This window comes from Fragaria vesca, linkage group LG4, assembly GCF_000184155.1.
Source record: "Fragaria vesca subsp. vesca linkage group LG4, FraVesHawaii_1.0, whole genome shotgun sequence".
In the NCBI taxonomy this organism is placed as follows: Eukaryota; Viridiplantae; Streptophyta; class Magnoliopsida; order Rosales; family Rosaceae; genus Fragaria; species Fragaria vesca.
In genome coordinates this window covers 21,195,191-21,207,297 of record NC_020494.1, presented here as the reverse complement: position 1 = coordinate 21,207,297, position 12,107 = coordinate 21,195,191, and the positions used below count along the sequence as shown (strand labels likewise).

General features: G+C 38.9%; 1 protein-coding gene and 1 non-coding gene across 2 annotated transcripts; both read right to left on the bottom strand.

The window, feature by feature from the left end:
• Positions 1 to 962: 962 nt before the first annotated feature.
• LOC101298308 lies at positions 963 to 4,490 on the bottom strand. Its single transcript, XR_184540.1, has 2 exons — positions 4,309 to 4,490; positions 963 to 2,589 (listed from the first exon to the last, which is right to left on the bottom strand). It is a non-coding gene; the product is annotated as an uncharacterized LOC101298308 (transcript).
• Positions 4,491 to 5,880: 1,390 nt separating this feature from the next.
• Positions 5,881 to 8,389, bottom strand: LOC101298013. The gene is made up of 5 exons (XM_004297556.1): positions 8,274 to 8,389; positions 7,283 to 7,824; positions 7,042 to 7,187; positions 6,458 to 6,537; positions 5,881 to 6,255 (listed from the first exon to the last, which is right to left on the bottom strand). The coding sequence occupies exons 2-5, from the start codon at positions 7,810 to 7,812 to the stop codon at positions 6,172 to 6,174; spliced, it is 840 nt and encodes a 279-aa protein (XP_004297604.1). The 5' UTR covers positions 7,813 to 7,824; positions 8,274 to 8,389; the 3' UTR covers positions 5,881 to 6,171.
• Positions 8,390 to 12,107: the final 3,718 nt, after the last annotated feature.

Genomic DNA, 12,107 nt, shown 5'->3' with positions numbered 1-12,107 from the left:
AAAAAAAGAAGAAAAAAAGAAGAGGCACATATATGCAGTTTACCCATCCTTTTACGGTTTTACCTTGCATTCGTATCTTGAGTCGAGCAAAGAAAATGACACTCACTAGAGGAAAAACAATGTGATGCATCGTGGACTGGATTATTTGACATGCTAAAAGCTATATGTAGGTTCCAAGGAGACTGCTACTCTGCTAGAATCACCAATTTCGACAAATCTGTTTACTGTTTACATCAAATCACCTGGTGAAGTAGTTAATGTTGGATAAAACTTAAAAGGCTGTTGTACATTGCATTTGCACTGGTTTGAGTCGTTTCAAATGAGCTCATATAATGTTGACTGGCAAGTGAACACTGTAAGTGCATGTATGCATGCCAGGGACATCACCAGTCTTCCCAAGGTTTATCTTAAACACTGAAGTTGACGACTGTAAATATTGTCAAATTAAACTATGGCTATGGTAGTATCTTGCAACCTAACTGTGCTGTTTTATGATTTGTAGTGCCTTGATTCCTCAGAAAAACTGGCAGACATTTGAGATTGAGCAACTTATGACCAGCCTCAACTCATTATAGGAACTTAGGAAGTGGACTCCCTTCTGTTTCTGCACATCATCGATTTCAATAGAAGGAACTTATTCAAAGTTAATTGTTAAAGTAAGATGCACCAAAGAAAAAAAAAAAAAACAAAGGACTATGCAATCTCCTATTCAACAAGTGAAAAAGAAGGTGAAATCCATACAAGCTGCAATTGGAGAAATTCCACTTTTTACTGAAACGTTAAAGAACAGGGCAACATATACGGTCACTAAAATGACAATGTGCATCAATGAGTACTAGATTGTTTAACCTGTGAAAAGTGAGATCTAGAAGTCATGTTTATGTAGCAGGAAATCTACACCATAATTCCTGGACTGTAGTCACTCTACTACCAAGTACCAATTCCATGATAGAAGAAAGTTTCAAAACTAGTGTTCTCTTACTATTGGTATTGAATATTTTGATACAAATAAATTTTCCTCGTATAGTTTGTTAGTACTCTCTTCACAAACCCAAAAACAAACTTCAGGATTCATATCCAAATATTAACAAACTATACAAGCAAACGATCTCTTTGCCTAATATGTTAATTGTCACCCTCCATCTAAGGGGGTTAGTATAGAAGACAATGACAGCTGTGTTTCCAGAGGTGCCATAACACAAAACTAATGTGTAAGAAGCTGATGTCGAAACTTGCTTGGAGTAGAGGAAGGGAAACTTAAGCGTTGAAGCCGGACATCCAAAGTACAATAGTCCGCTGAAGGTTAGGAAGATAGCCAAATCAGATGAGCAAACCATACTAAACGCACCCAAGTGCGGCGAAAAAGAAATATGTCCTATTCTATTGGTTCAGGGAAAGCTGAACCAGATAGAACACAAAGGAGTCGAAACAAGCTTCCTCACAAATAGATTAGCTCTGGTAGATAAAAGCGTTGGAAAAAACCCTCCAAAGAAAATTCTTGATTTTGGAAGTGTCTTCAAAGACAAAAGCTTCGACCAAATGTGATTGCTAGGTATGTGAAGCAAGTGGAAGAAGGATGATGTGCCACCTGAGTAACCTGAACTCACAGAGTACTGTCCGGACCAGTTCAAAGGCCAAACAATCTTGTCTGCCATAGTTGAATTAACAAGGATTACAGTAATCTCAGCAGCAGTTAATGAAACAAATTAAACGCTTGTCAAATTTCAAGACAGAACAGACCAATCAATAGGGTCAGATACCCGCAGAGACAGGTCCGAAAGGCCAAAGGAATGAGGGGCGAGGCCTGAGAAGCTGAGTCTGTAACAACTTCCGACTGTGAATGAGGCTAGACCATAACCATGATGGATAAGAGCCAATTCAAGATTCCAAGAAAGATGTGGGGAAATATCGAGCTTTGAGCAGACAAACCCAAAAAGAAGAGGGATTAATGAGGAATCACCAACCTTGTTTAGCAAGCAAAGCTTGATTAAAATCTCCATGATTCCGAAACCCCATTCCACCAGAGCTCTAGGGTAATATAAGAGCATCTCAACTCTTCCGATGTATTCCATTCCCAGAAGTATGTCCTGAGCAAAATTTAGCCAAATCCGAGGAGATTTTGTTGCAGAGAGATTTAGGAAACCTGAGAAGATGTTCCTTCCAACCTTGCAACTAACGACCAATTGAATCACAAACTAACTCGAGACTTAAACAGCAAGGTCCCTCAACATTTGTCAAAGGAGACTACTCCAGAATTATACATGATCAGTAGATACGTGAAAAACAACTCATAATATCATATTTTTTCTTTTTGTATAGCAAAATAGGAAATGGCAACAAACACTAGCCATAAAAATGTCAATCTGCAGGGTGCATCCTTGAGGCATGCTAAAAGTGAGGTCTAGAAGTCTCGATTCATTTAGCTAATTTCACGTCCAAAGTCCAATGACTTAATATCTTTCATGAACTCTGCCACAATCACCGCTTCCAATATGAACGTCTTGTATAAGTTAAATTTTCTTCTTGTCTGGGATAACAAGACGAATCAGGCATATGTATTCCTTTCAGTATCCACAACAGGTCTTCCATCTGCAGCAAAATATACGAAAATTCAGGTAACATTTAACAGACAAATATACTATCAGGTAACTGTTGACAGACAAATATACTATTTGCAAGTAATGCAATAAGGCAGACGCCATCAAATGAAGATAATCAAAGTTATCAAACCACATGATGTGGCAGTTAAGCATTAGATATTGCCTGCAATAACAAATCTGCCGCATCAACTGTCCCATCATGTTGCTAAAAATAGTGCTTGAAAGATTAGCAGTTATAAAACAAGAAATTAGCAACTTCAATATAAGTTTGATGTACATGCAGAACTACAAACTAATCATAAATCATATCAGAATAATGTTCGACTGCCACCTCATGTAATTTAGATGTAGTTACATGAAATGAGGTCATCTAGCACTGTCCTCCATGATAGTGTGAGAGCAGGCAAAGAAACAAACAACAAATCAGCAACTTCAATATAGCTGGATAAGCCTGAACCATAAACTGATCCTAATTCATATTCGACAACATAGCTACAGTCTATTGAAACACAATAGGTAGCAGCCAACTAGCCCCCTTACAATTGATAAAAGACAGACTCATAGTCAACGTTCTATTGGATCGAAAAAACACAGTAGACCACAACAAGGCCACTCAGAGATCCATTAACTACTAAGTGATGGTGAGTTCTACTAAGTTCAATGAAAGATGTCAAGCATGTCTCAGCTCCTCTTCCCTGTGCACTGAGACTTCTTATTTTCTTGAAACAGTTACTGAAACTTCTATTCCAATGCTCTAAATAAAACCAGTCACATTCCATTTGCACAGGGAATTCATTTCAAACCTTGTATGTAGTTTATGGTAGAAAAGCAAACCTAGCCCCACTGATAATTCCCACAAGATCAGCTACCAGTTTCAGATCCAAATGTTTTTCAAGTTAAACCACTTAACCTTCACTGAACAATCAGCAAAACTAACGAAACAGGTCTGTCAATCTATTCAGAAAGTACTCTATATATCCTTCATGATCCAACTGTTGTAAGGTTTTCTCATTCAAACATTTCTTCTTATCATACTCATATTTTGTTATATATAGGTGTGTATTTGGTCTTATATATCCCATAGCCTGACCAAAAGAAGACAAAGTAACAAAATACTAAAGCAGACCATACATCATCCAAAGAAGCAGGTCCTCTGTCCCACTGACAGGCAAATTATAAGTTTTAGAGGCTGGCACAAAGGCTGCTCGAATTGCCCCAAGGAAATACTGCCATGGCCCTTTTGACTACACTCACCTTTACTTATCTGCATAAGCATCTCTATCCGGTAACAAATCCTTTCAAGAAATCAGATCTCATCTCACCCTAGCCTCTAGATGTTCCAGTTGCTTTTCTGACACAACTTTCTTCAGTAAACCAAACTGTAGAAAATTGAACATGGTGCTAAGGTTTTTTTTTTTTTACAGACCAATCAACTAGAGAGTTTTTTCTACATGTATAATCCCAAACTAAAACCCTGTAAACCTAGAAGAAGGGATATAACGGAGTAAGCTCAGTGTTGTAATCAGATTAATGATTTACTAATGGTTGATAGAGTACACTAGTTTGAGTATTTAAGAATCCAGATGTAAAAAACAATTCATGTAAACAAAAGCAAAGCAAGGAGGCAACATGCAAGCGCAGAAAATAGGTCACCATGTCTAGTTAGAGAAAATAGGGAAACCCATAAAATAGGAGACAGGATACTTGCCTATAACATCAACCCAGTAGCTGGCCTCTTGCCACAATCCTTTCTTCAGATATTCCAGCGTCATTTCAACAAAAGGAGAACCATATAATGTTATCTGGATGGCTGAAGATATCTTGATGATAGAAACAGCAAACTTGCAGCTCACAATGAGGACCAAGAATTACACCAGCGGACATGAAAGTAGTGAGATGGCATTACTGATGAATCCCCTCATTCTACTATAAAAGATACAAGGTTATTCCTAATCCATGAATTTCCATCTCCTCTTCTTTAAATACGATCTATTTTACCTCCTGACACCATAGTTCCTCACCAGCGAAACCCAACCAAAAATCATATAGGGGGAAAAAAACACCAACACCACTTCAACTTGATTCCAAAGAAACAAGCTGAAATGAGGAAGTAGAGCTTCAACGCCTTGCATTTGGGAAAAGTTCCACCAACTATAGCAATTCCCGATCACCCCATTCAACCACTATCATAGTGTTAGCTAACAGATGCAGAAACCTCACTTGCCCATATAAAGCATAAGGAGCAGTGTGGTTCAAAGTACATCAAGACACAGCAACTTCTGAACATCTTCGAGAAAAAAGCCAGAAAACATAAATCATACCAACCACCCGCCAGTATCTCTCCATAATAAGAACATTATAACATGGTCCCAAGGAAACTTTAATTCTTGCCAAGGCAACAGATACAAGCTTTACTTGTCAATGAAATCAAGGCCTCAGCTGACAGCTCTACAATCCGTTCTTCTAATGCCATCTAAAAGCAATGAGTACTAAGAATTTTCCAGAAATGTAAACCTAATTCCAGCTGCAAATCTTACCTGGTCTAGAAAAACACCTACCTTTATAAAAACCTGAAACTTACTTCTAAAGCTCAACCTCTTCCTAGCTACCCAGCTAAGAGATTATCACGACTCCTACCTATAAAAACGCGTTCATTTATGCAGTTTTTTAAACTGATCAAAAGCTTGACCTATTCCTCAAACTTCCGTAAAAAAATACACATAAGCTACTATCCAAAAGATGGAAGTCAGTTCTCAACTCACCAAATATATTTCAGCTGATCATCCTAACACAAAATCCTATACTGTGAAATGAACAGCCTAGCCTTAACACTCTTAATCTCCAACTATATCCAGCAACTGAAACCAGCAATGTAGGAATTTCCATAACAAAGAATCCACATGCTCAATACTAAATGCCAGATGTTGATATAGTGTTAAAAAAAAATTGTTCATAAGCCACGAAACAGTAACATAATTTAAATTCCGGAAATTACAGCAGCCACAACAATGCAGATCACTTTAGAACCATAAAATGGTTACAATCCAGCGTCATCAAATTGCTTATGTTCTAAGGCATAACAGAGCTCTTCCGCACAACTTAGCATATATATATATATTTGTAAGTATCTCACGAGGAAAAATTGTGGACAAAATGCCATAAATCAAATTTACCACATAATCCTAAAACTGTTTACTTTTAGCCACAAGGAAAAAAAACGGATTAACTAAAATCAAGAACCCAAGAGATGGTTACAAAAACAAAACAACTCTCAACATAGTAAGTAATGTGGTCACAACCTATGTAAGACATAACTGGTGCAAATGTAAGGACAGAAAATTCCAAACTAGTATATACTTGATGCAGGAGATATGGGATATATTATTTCTAGCAATCAAGCAAAGTCATTTTACCTATATAAATCAGTTTATGATGACTAAAGATAAACAAAGGGCTACTGATCGGGAGTGTACTCGTAGATGAACCCATAAATTCCTGGCCGTTAATCTCCTGATGACGAGCAACCAAAAGTGACATGTAACTGTGTCATTGAAACAAAGTCTTCCACATTTCAACGACGAGCCATGCGAGGCTTTTCCGAACCTCCCCACGAAGCTGGGCCTGCCCCATACATCGATCCATTATTAGGCATACCCTAAAAAGAAAAACAATAAAATTCATTTCAGAGAAAAGGAAAATCTAATGAAAATAGAAACACCCTCACAAGTAAACCAAAGTAACCATTTTACGAAAAGGAAAAGGTGAGATAACAGCATTATCGAGGAAAGTTAAGCTAACACAGAAATTTAGTAATTACAAAACTCCAAACAAAAAGTTCAATTATACAAGAATAATACCATGTGCATCCCATATCCATCTCCATATGGAGCAGGAAAGCCCCCATCTGGGCTGCTGAAACTCATCCCATATTGTCCACCTAAAAACAAATAAAAAGAAACAGTGATATATGAATAGATTTTGACGAAAATGTAACAATATAACCCCAAATAAGGTAAACACGACACTTTATTTCCCCATATCTAATGTTTCAACCCCCACTCCTAAAATGGTAGTTAAGATCATTCTCATTATCTTGTAAACAAGAAGACATAGGCTAAAGAATTAATATTTGTTTAAGAAAAGTATTCCAAAATTAGAAGTTTATAAGTACAAAATATTGTAGATCATGTTTAGGGGAGTAGAATAAAAATTCCCCAATTTACAATCCACCCCCCATCTTTCCATTTTTAGTAACAAAAAATTTGTCTTTCTGTAAGAAGTTCAACCAAAAAGGAAAAAGGAGTGTGGATTGCAAGTTAGGATGTGAATTTCATACTCCTATATTTATATTTATAGGAAAGCAAACAATAAATATTTCACCACTAAGTCTGCTCATGTGTTCTTTGTACACCTGCAAACTAGTTTTGTTGAAATAAACTACCTGCACCCCACGGTCTACCATCGATTCTAGCAAGTTCTGCACGAAGTTTCTCAACCTCACGTGCCATAGAAACTAGGTTATTCTCCATCGCTTGTCTCTGTTTCATAAGCTCAATATTTGCCTTCTTTTCATAATCAACTGTGTTTCTACAATACAAAACTTTTTTCTATTATATATATGGGACAAAAGGTGGCTTCAAGACAAAAAAACAAAGAAAAATCAGAGATGTGCAGGTGCATACCTAGCATGCATAAGCTCCTGGCGCAGACCATCAATCTCAGATTTTAGCAAAGGAATCTGTTGATTATCAGATTGCAACTTTGACAGGTCCTGTGTGAGAGTCTGAACTTGTGTGGAAAGTTCCTTCCTGATGCCATTCAGCTTCTGAACTTCACCACGCAGTTGCTTAGCCTCGTTTTTCAATGGCTCGGTTGCCCGAAGATCAGCTTCCAATCTTCTCGCCTTCTCAAAGAGCTCCCTGGATTGCAGTTCTTCTTCAGCGCGAATAGCAGAAAAGGCAACATTCATGCGATGAATTTCTTCCTTCGCAGCACCAAGATCATGCTGCAATGCCATCCTGTCCTCAACCAGCCTCCGATTATCAGCTAAGAGCCTCCGGATTTCAGCATGCTGCATTTCAAGTTCTTCCTCCAACATTGCAGGATGTGGCACCTGCCGAGGCATAGGAGGGCCTCGACCATACGGTCCATCAAGAGGGTAGCCACGCCGGTCAATCATGGGTTCACGCAGAACACGGTGTCTCCCCACCATTGGATGTTATCCCTGAAAACCCACAAAAATCTTAGCATGTACGTGATTAATCTCCATTTTAACACTGAAACAATTCCTACATTAACATTTTGCATATCAGCAACAATGGTCTTAACCAACTACGCAATTTCAACAGTCTCTAATTCTTCTTTCTGGGTATTCATACAATTCAACAGTAAAATATGAATCAAAATTCAATTAATAAACCCAGTAAAATCTTAATGGGTTGGTTTGATTTCTGAGAAACTGAAGCAAATTGGACAAAAGACGAGTTTAATCGTATATTCAACTTTTCAAGGCCAAAGAAACGAACTTTTGCCAATTCTTCACTGTTTCACATAATCGATATCAATATATATATAATTCGATAAGCCCCTAATTTAATTCTCTGTAAAAGAACAAAAACATGATTGAAAAGCATATATTCTAAACAAGAGTAAAGGGTAAACTAGAATCCAGACCTGTTGTGGATGATCGAAATTGTGAAGAAAAGCTATGCGTTTGAGGGGGTTGCGTCTGATATGTGTGTGTTTTATCGAAGGTTTTGCCTGGCACCGCCCTATTGTATGCTATTCAGTGCGACGTCGTGTTGATGGCAGTTTGATTCTGTTAATATTACTGCTGATGACCTCAAGCTTTAGCTTATTTGCAGTAATATCTCAATATTTAACCCCTGCTTACCCTCTTTATATCCGTTGAATAGGTAAAAGTGAAATTTGTGTTCGAGAAAACCTTTGTGTGCCTATTGCCTAGTTAATCCGGGGGCAATCGTATCTCGATTAGAAGTGCAGTGCATGTTTATTTCACGGTACTAACTAGTATTGTGTTATGTAAGAATTAGGAGTAAATGCTTGTGACACCCTGTAGTTTATACCTAAAATCAGTTTTGTCCCTCATATTTTTTTTTTAAACGGGTACACCCCTATACTTTGAATTCTCGACTGATTTGCCATTGTCGTCAATTGACCGTTAAAGAAGACTGTTAAGTTGCTGAGATGACCGGTCCTGCGATTCCAACTCATCTAGAAACCTGTAACATCGACATAATATGTCCAATATACCCCTGACTATAGTGACTTTTAAAACCAAGAACTAACCAGCTTTGTGAGACAAGCTCGATGCTCTCCAGCTTTGCAGGTCCTTCGGCAAGCCTCACCGGCAGCGCCGACGAAGAGGCCTTCGTTGTCGTGGCCGCAGCCGAGGGCGACTTTGGGGACTTTGGAGCGGCGGAAGGTGAGGGTTTCGGTGGAGAAGTCGCTGAAGGTGAAGGAGCCGTCACCGTAGGAGACTTGGTAGAGGCAGGTTTTGGACTTTGAGCTGCAGCTGAGGGAGTCGAGGTGGCGGTAGAGAGGGGAGGAGCAAGGGAGGGAGAGGGAAGGAGAAGGATTTTCTCGGGTTGAAAACCGGGTCGGTTTGCGAGGCGGAGGTGGAGGTGGAGGTGGAAGAGTTGGGAGGGGGTTTGGTTGGAGGAGAGGGCGTCGAGGTGGTGGAGAGGGATGGAGAGGAAGATGGGTCGGAGTCGGGTTCGGATGTTTCTGAAAAAGATTCGGGTTGGGAGAGAAAGGGGGCGGAGGGGAAGGGGGAGAGGAGGAGGGTGTGGTGGTCAAGGGCGGCGGAGGAGAGGGAGAGGAGGAGAGTGAAAAAGAAGAGATAGGGGGTCTTCTTCTCCTCCATTTTGTTTGGCGGTGGGGAAGTGGGGAGATGAGGGAGAAGAAGTGGGAGAGAGAGTGAAAGGCCGGAGAGGCCGGAGACGATGGAGGAGCTGAAGCCGGAGGAGGATGGGCCATTGGAGAATTGGATCTGATCTCTTCTACTTGCAGAACTGAGGTTAGGAAACTGGGTTTAGTGGCTAAGTTTCGATCTGAGGTTTTGTTTTGGTGGACTGATTTAGAAGTCGATGATTCAAAATGGGTTTGGAATTGCTCTGTGGGTAAAATTGTCATCTCAATACCTTGGTCTCATACATGTGTCAATATGTTAGCCACGTCAGCTACAAAAGGGGTTCAATTGACGACAAGGGCAAATCAGTCGAGAATTCAAAGTATAAGGGTATACCAGTTTTAAAAAAAAGTGAGGGACAAAACTGATTTTAGGTGTAAACTACAGGGTGTCACAAGTATTTACTCCTAAGAATTATTAATTGGTTTGAGATATGTTTGGTGCAACCCGGTAGTAGAATAAATGGTACAACATAACACTCGCTTCCTCCTTAGACTACGTCAACAAGGGTCTCCAAAAGGCATACCTTAGATAGCACCGTCTAAGGCTCGCTGTTCATCATTCTTCTTCCGCTATCAATATCTTCTTTCTCACATATTCCTCATCCTTCTTCATCTAGATCCCTCATATTAAGTCTATCTGGATTTCTATTCTCTGGGTATTAGATGAAATTAATATGGGAGATTAAAGCACCTCTCAAACTCAAGGAATGTTTGAATCGGGTTCACAAGAATTCCCTAGATTTTGATTGATCTGGGTCCGGGTATTTTCTGCAATTGATGTTCAAGCGAGAATTTGCTGAATTTGATTGATCTAGGTATGGGTATTGCATGCAATTGATGAACGAGCAAGACTTTGAAAGAAATTAGGAGTTTGCACAATTCAGAATTGCATATGCATAAGGAGATTTTTCATGAAGAAGGAGATTTGTCTGAACTCAAACCTTCTACTTTTCATCTTCTGCAAACCTTTTTCTCTTTTTTCATGGATAAGGAGGTTTGTCTGAATCACAATTCATTATTGTTGCTAGCTGCAAGTTGTGGTCTTGGTCTTGATCTCTTGTTAAGAAGATGTGGTGGCGTTGGAATTGCGGGAACAATGAATTAGAAAACGATGGTGTAGTTTGCTGTGTGATCTTGTACAAGAGGTTTAGTCCTTTACCACACCAAACATTGCACAAAATTAGTACATCTTAAGCCTACTCTCGTGAATACATGACACTATTAGGCAATAAGGAGGTACACAATACTCTTGTGTACCAAACATGCACTTAGAACCTTGTTTTGGACAATCAAATATTATTAAACCTTGTTTTGAAATGTAAGAGCATCTATAATGGGCAATGTCAAATTCTTTGGTCAAATTCAAATTTGGTTTAGTATTGTTATTTTTGACACAATTCATCTCTGATCGAGGGAAATCAAATCGGGCAACAGCTTCCTATAAATTTTGAATTTTAATCACCACTTTGAATAGAATAGTGGAGCAGATTCTATGCACCGAGGTGTATTTGTACCACTAATGTCTAAAGCCTTAAATCGTCGTATCAGAAGATCGAATGAATAGGAGTGGGCGCGGTGCGGTGTGGTGCCGTTTAAGGCCGAAACCGCAGTGCAGACTGCATTTTCGATGTTCTAATTTTGCAGACTGCAACTTTTAAATAATGCAAACTACATTTTCAGTTGAACTGCATTTTCGGTGCAGCTTGGTGCGGTTTGTTTCAAACCGCATTACATAGTTAAACCTCCTCGTTCAAACTGAAATAAAAATATTCACTCAACTTACATATAGTTAAATACTTAAATCTCATTCAAACTGCAACATTCAATATTCAACCTGAAATAAAAACTAAAAATTCAACTAATTCAACATTCTAATAGTATCAAATAAGTACTTAGATAATTAGATTACAGGCCAAATCATCCAAATGAAGAAAGAAAAAGAAAATGGCAGTTCTGTCACTTCTTTGTTCCAATGACCAAATCAATCTTCATTTTAAAGTTCCAGCCTTCAATATTCAAAAGTCACAATCTCCAAAAGTCCCAGCAGCCTTCAATTTTCTTCATCACTCACATCCCCTCCACCTATCACCATTGTCCCAAGTAGTGCAAAACAGCAAAACAAACAAAAGAAACATGTAACCCAACATACCCTTAAAATTATATGCAACACTTGCAAATATTAATGCAGCAAATCAGGAAAAAAACACAAGTAACTTACCAATTTCTAGCTTTTCCAACTCCTCGTACATCTCCATCTCATCTTTGGCAGACTCCTTGACACGACCCACCCCGAATTTCACCCTGAAACCCAGAGTAAGTCGTGCGGGGACCACCTCCAAGGAAAATTTACTGAAAAGATTAAGAAAATCTCCCTTGCAGATGGACAACCCTAACTCGAAAATTTCATATTACACTCTTAATTTAACGCTTCTGAATATCACATAATATACAAAATTCTAAAGTATTCAGAGCTACTAAACACAAGCGGAAGCAAGAAAACACAAGTAGGTTGAACAGGTAACCTACTGATGAAAACTGGCCGAAAAGCGGGTGACTATGCCTCGTCTCCTACTA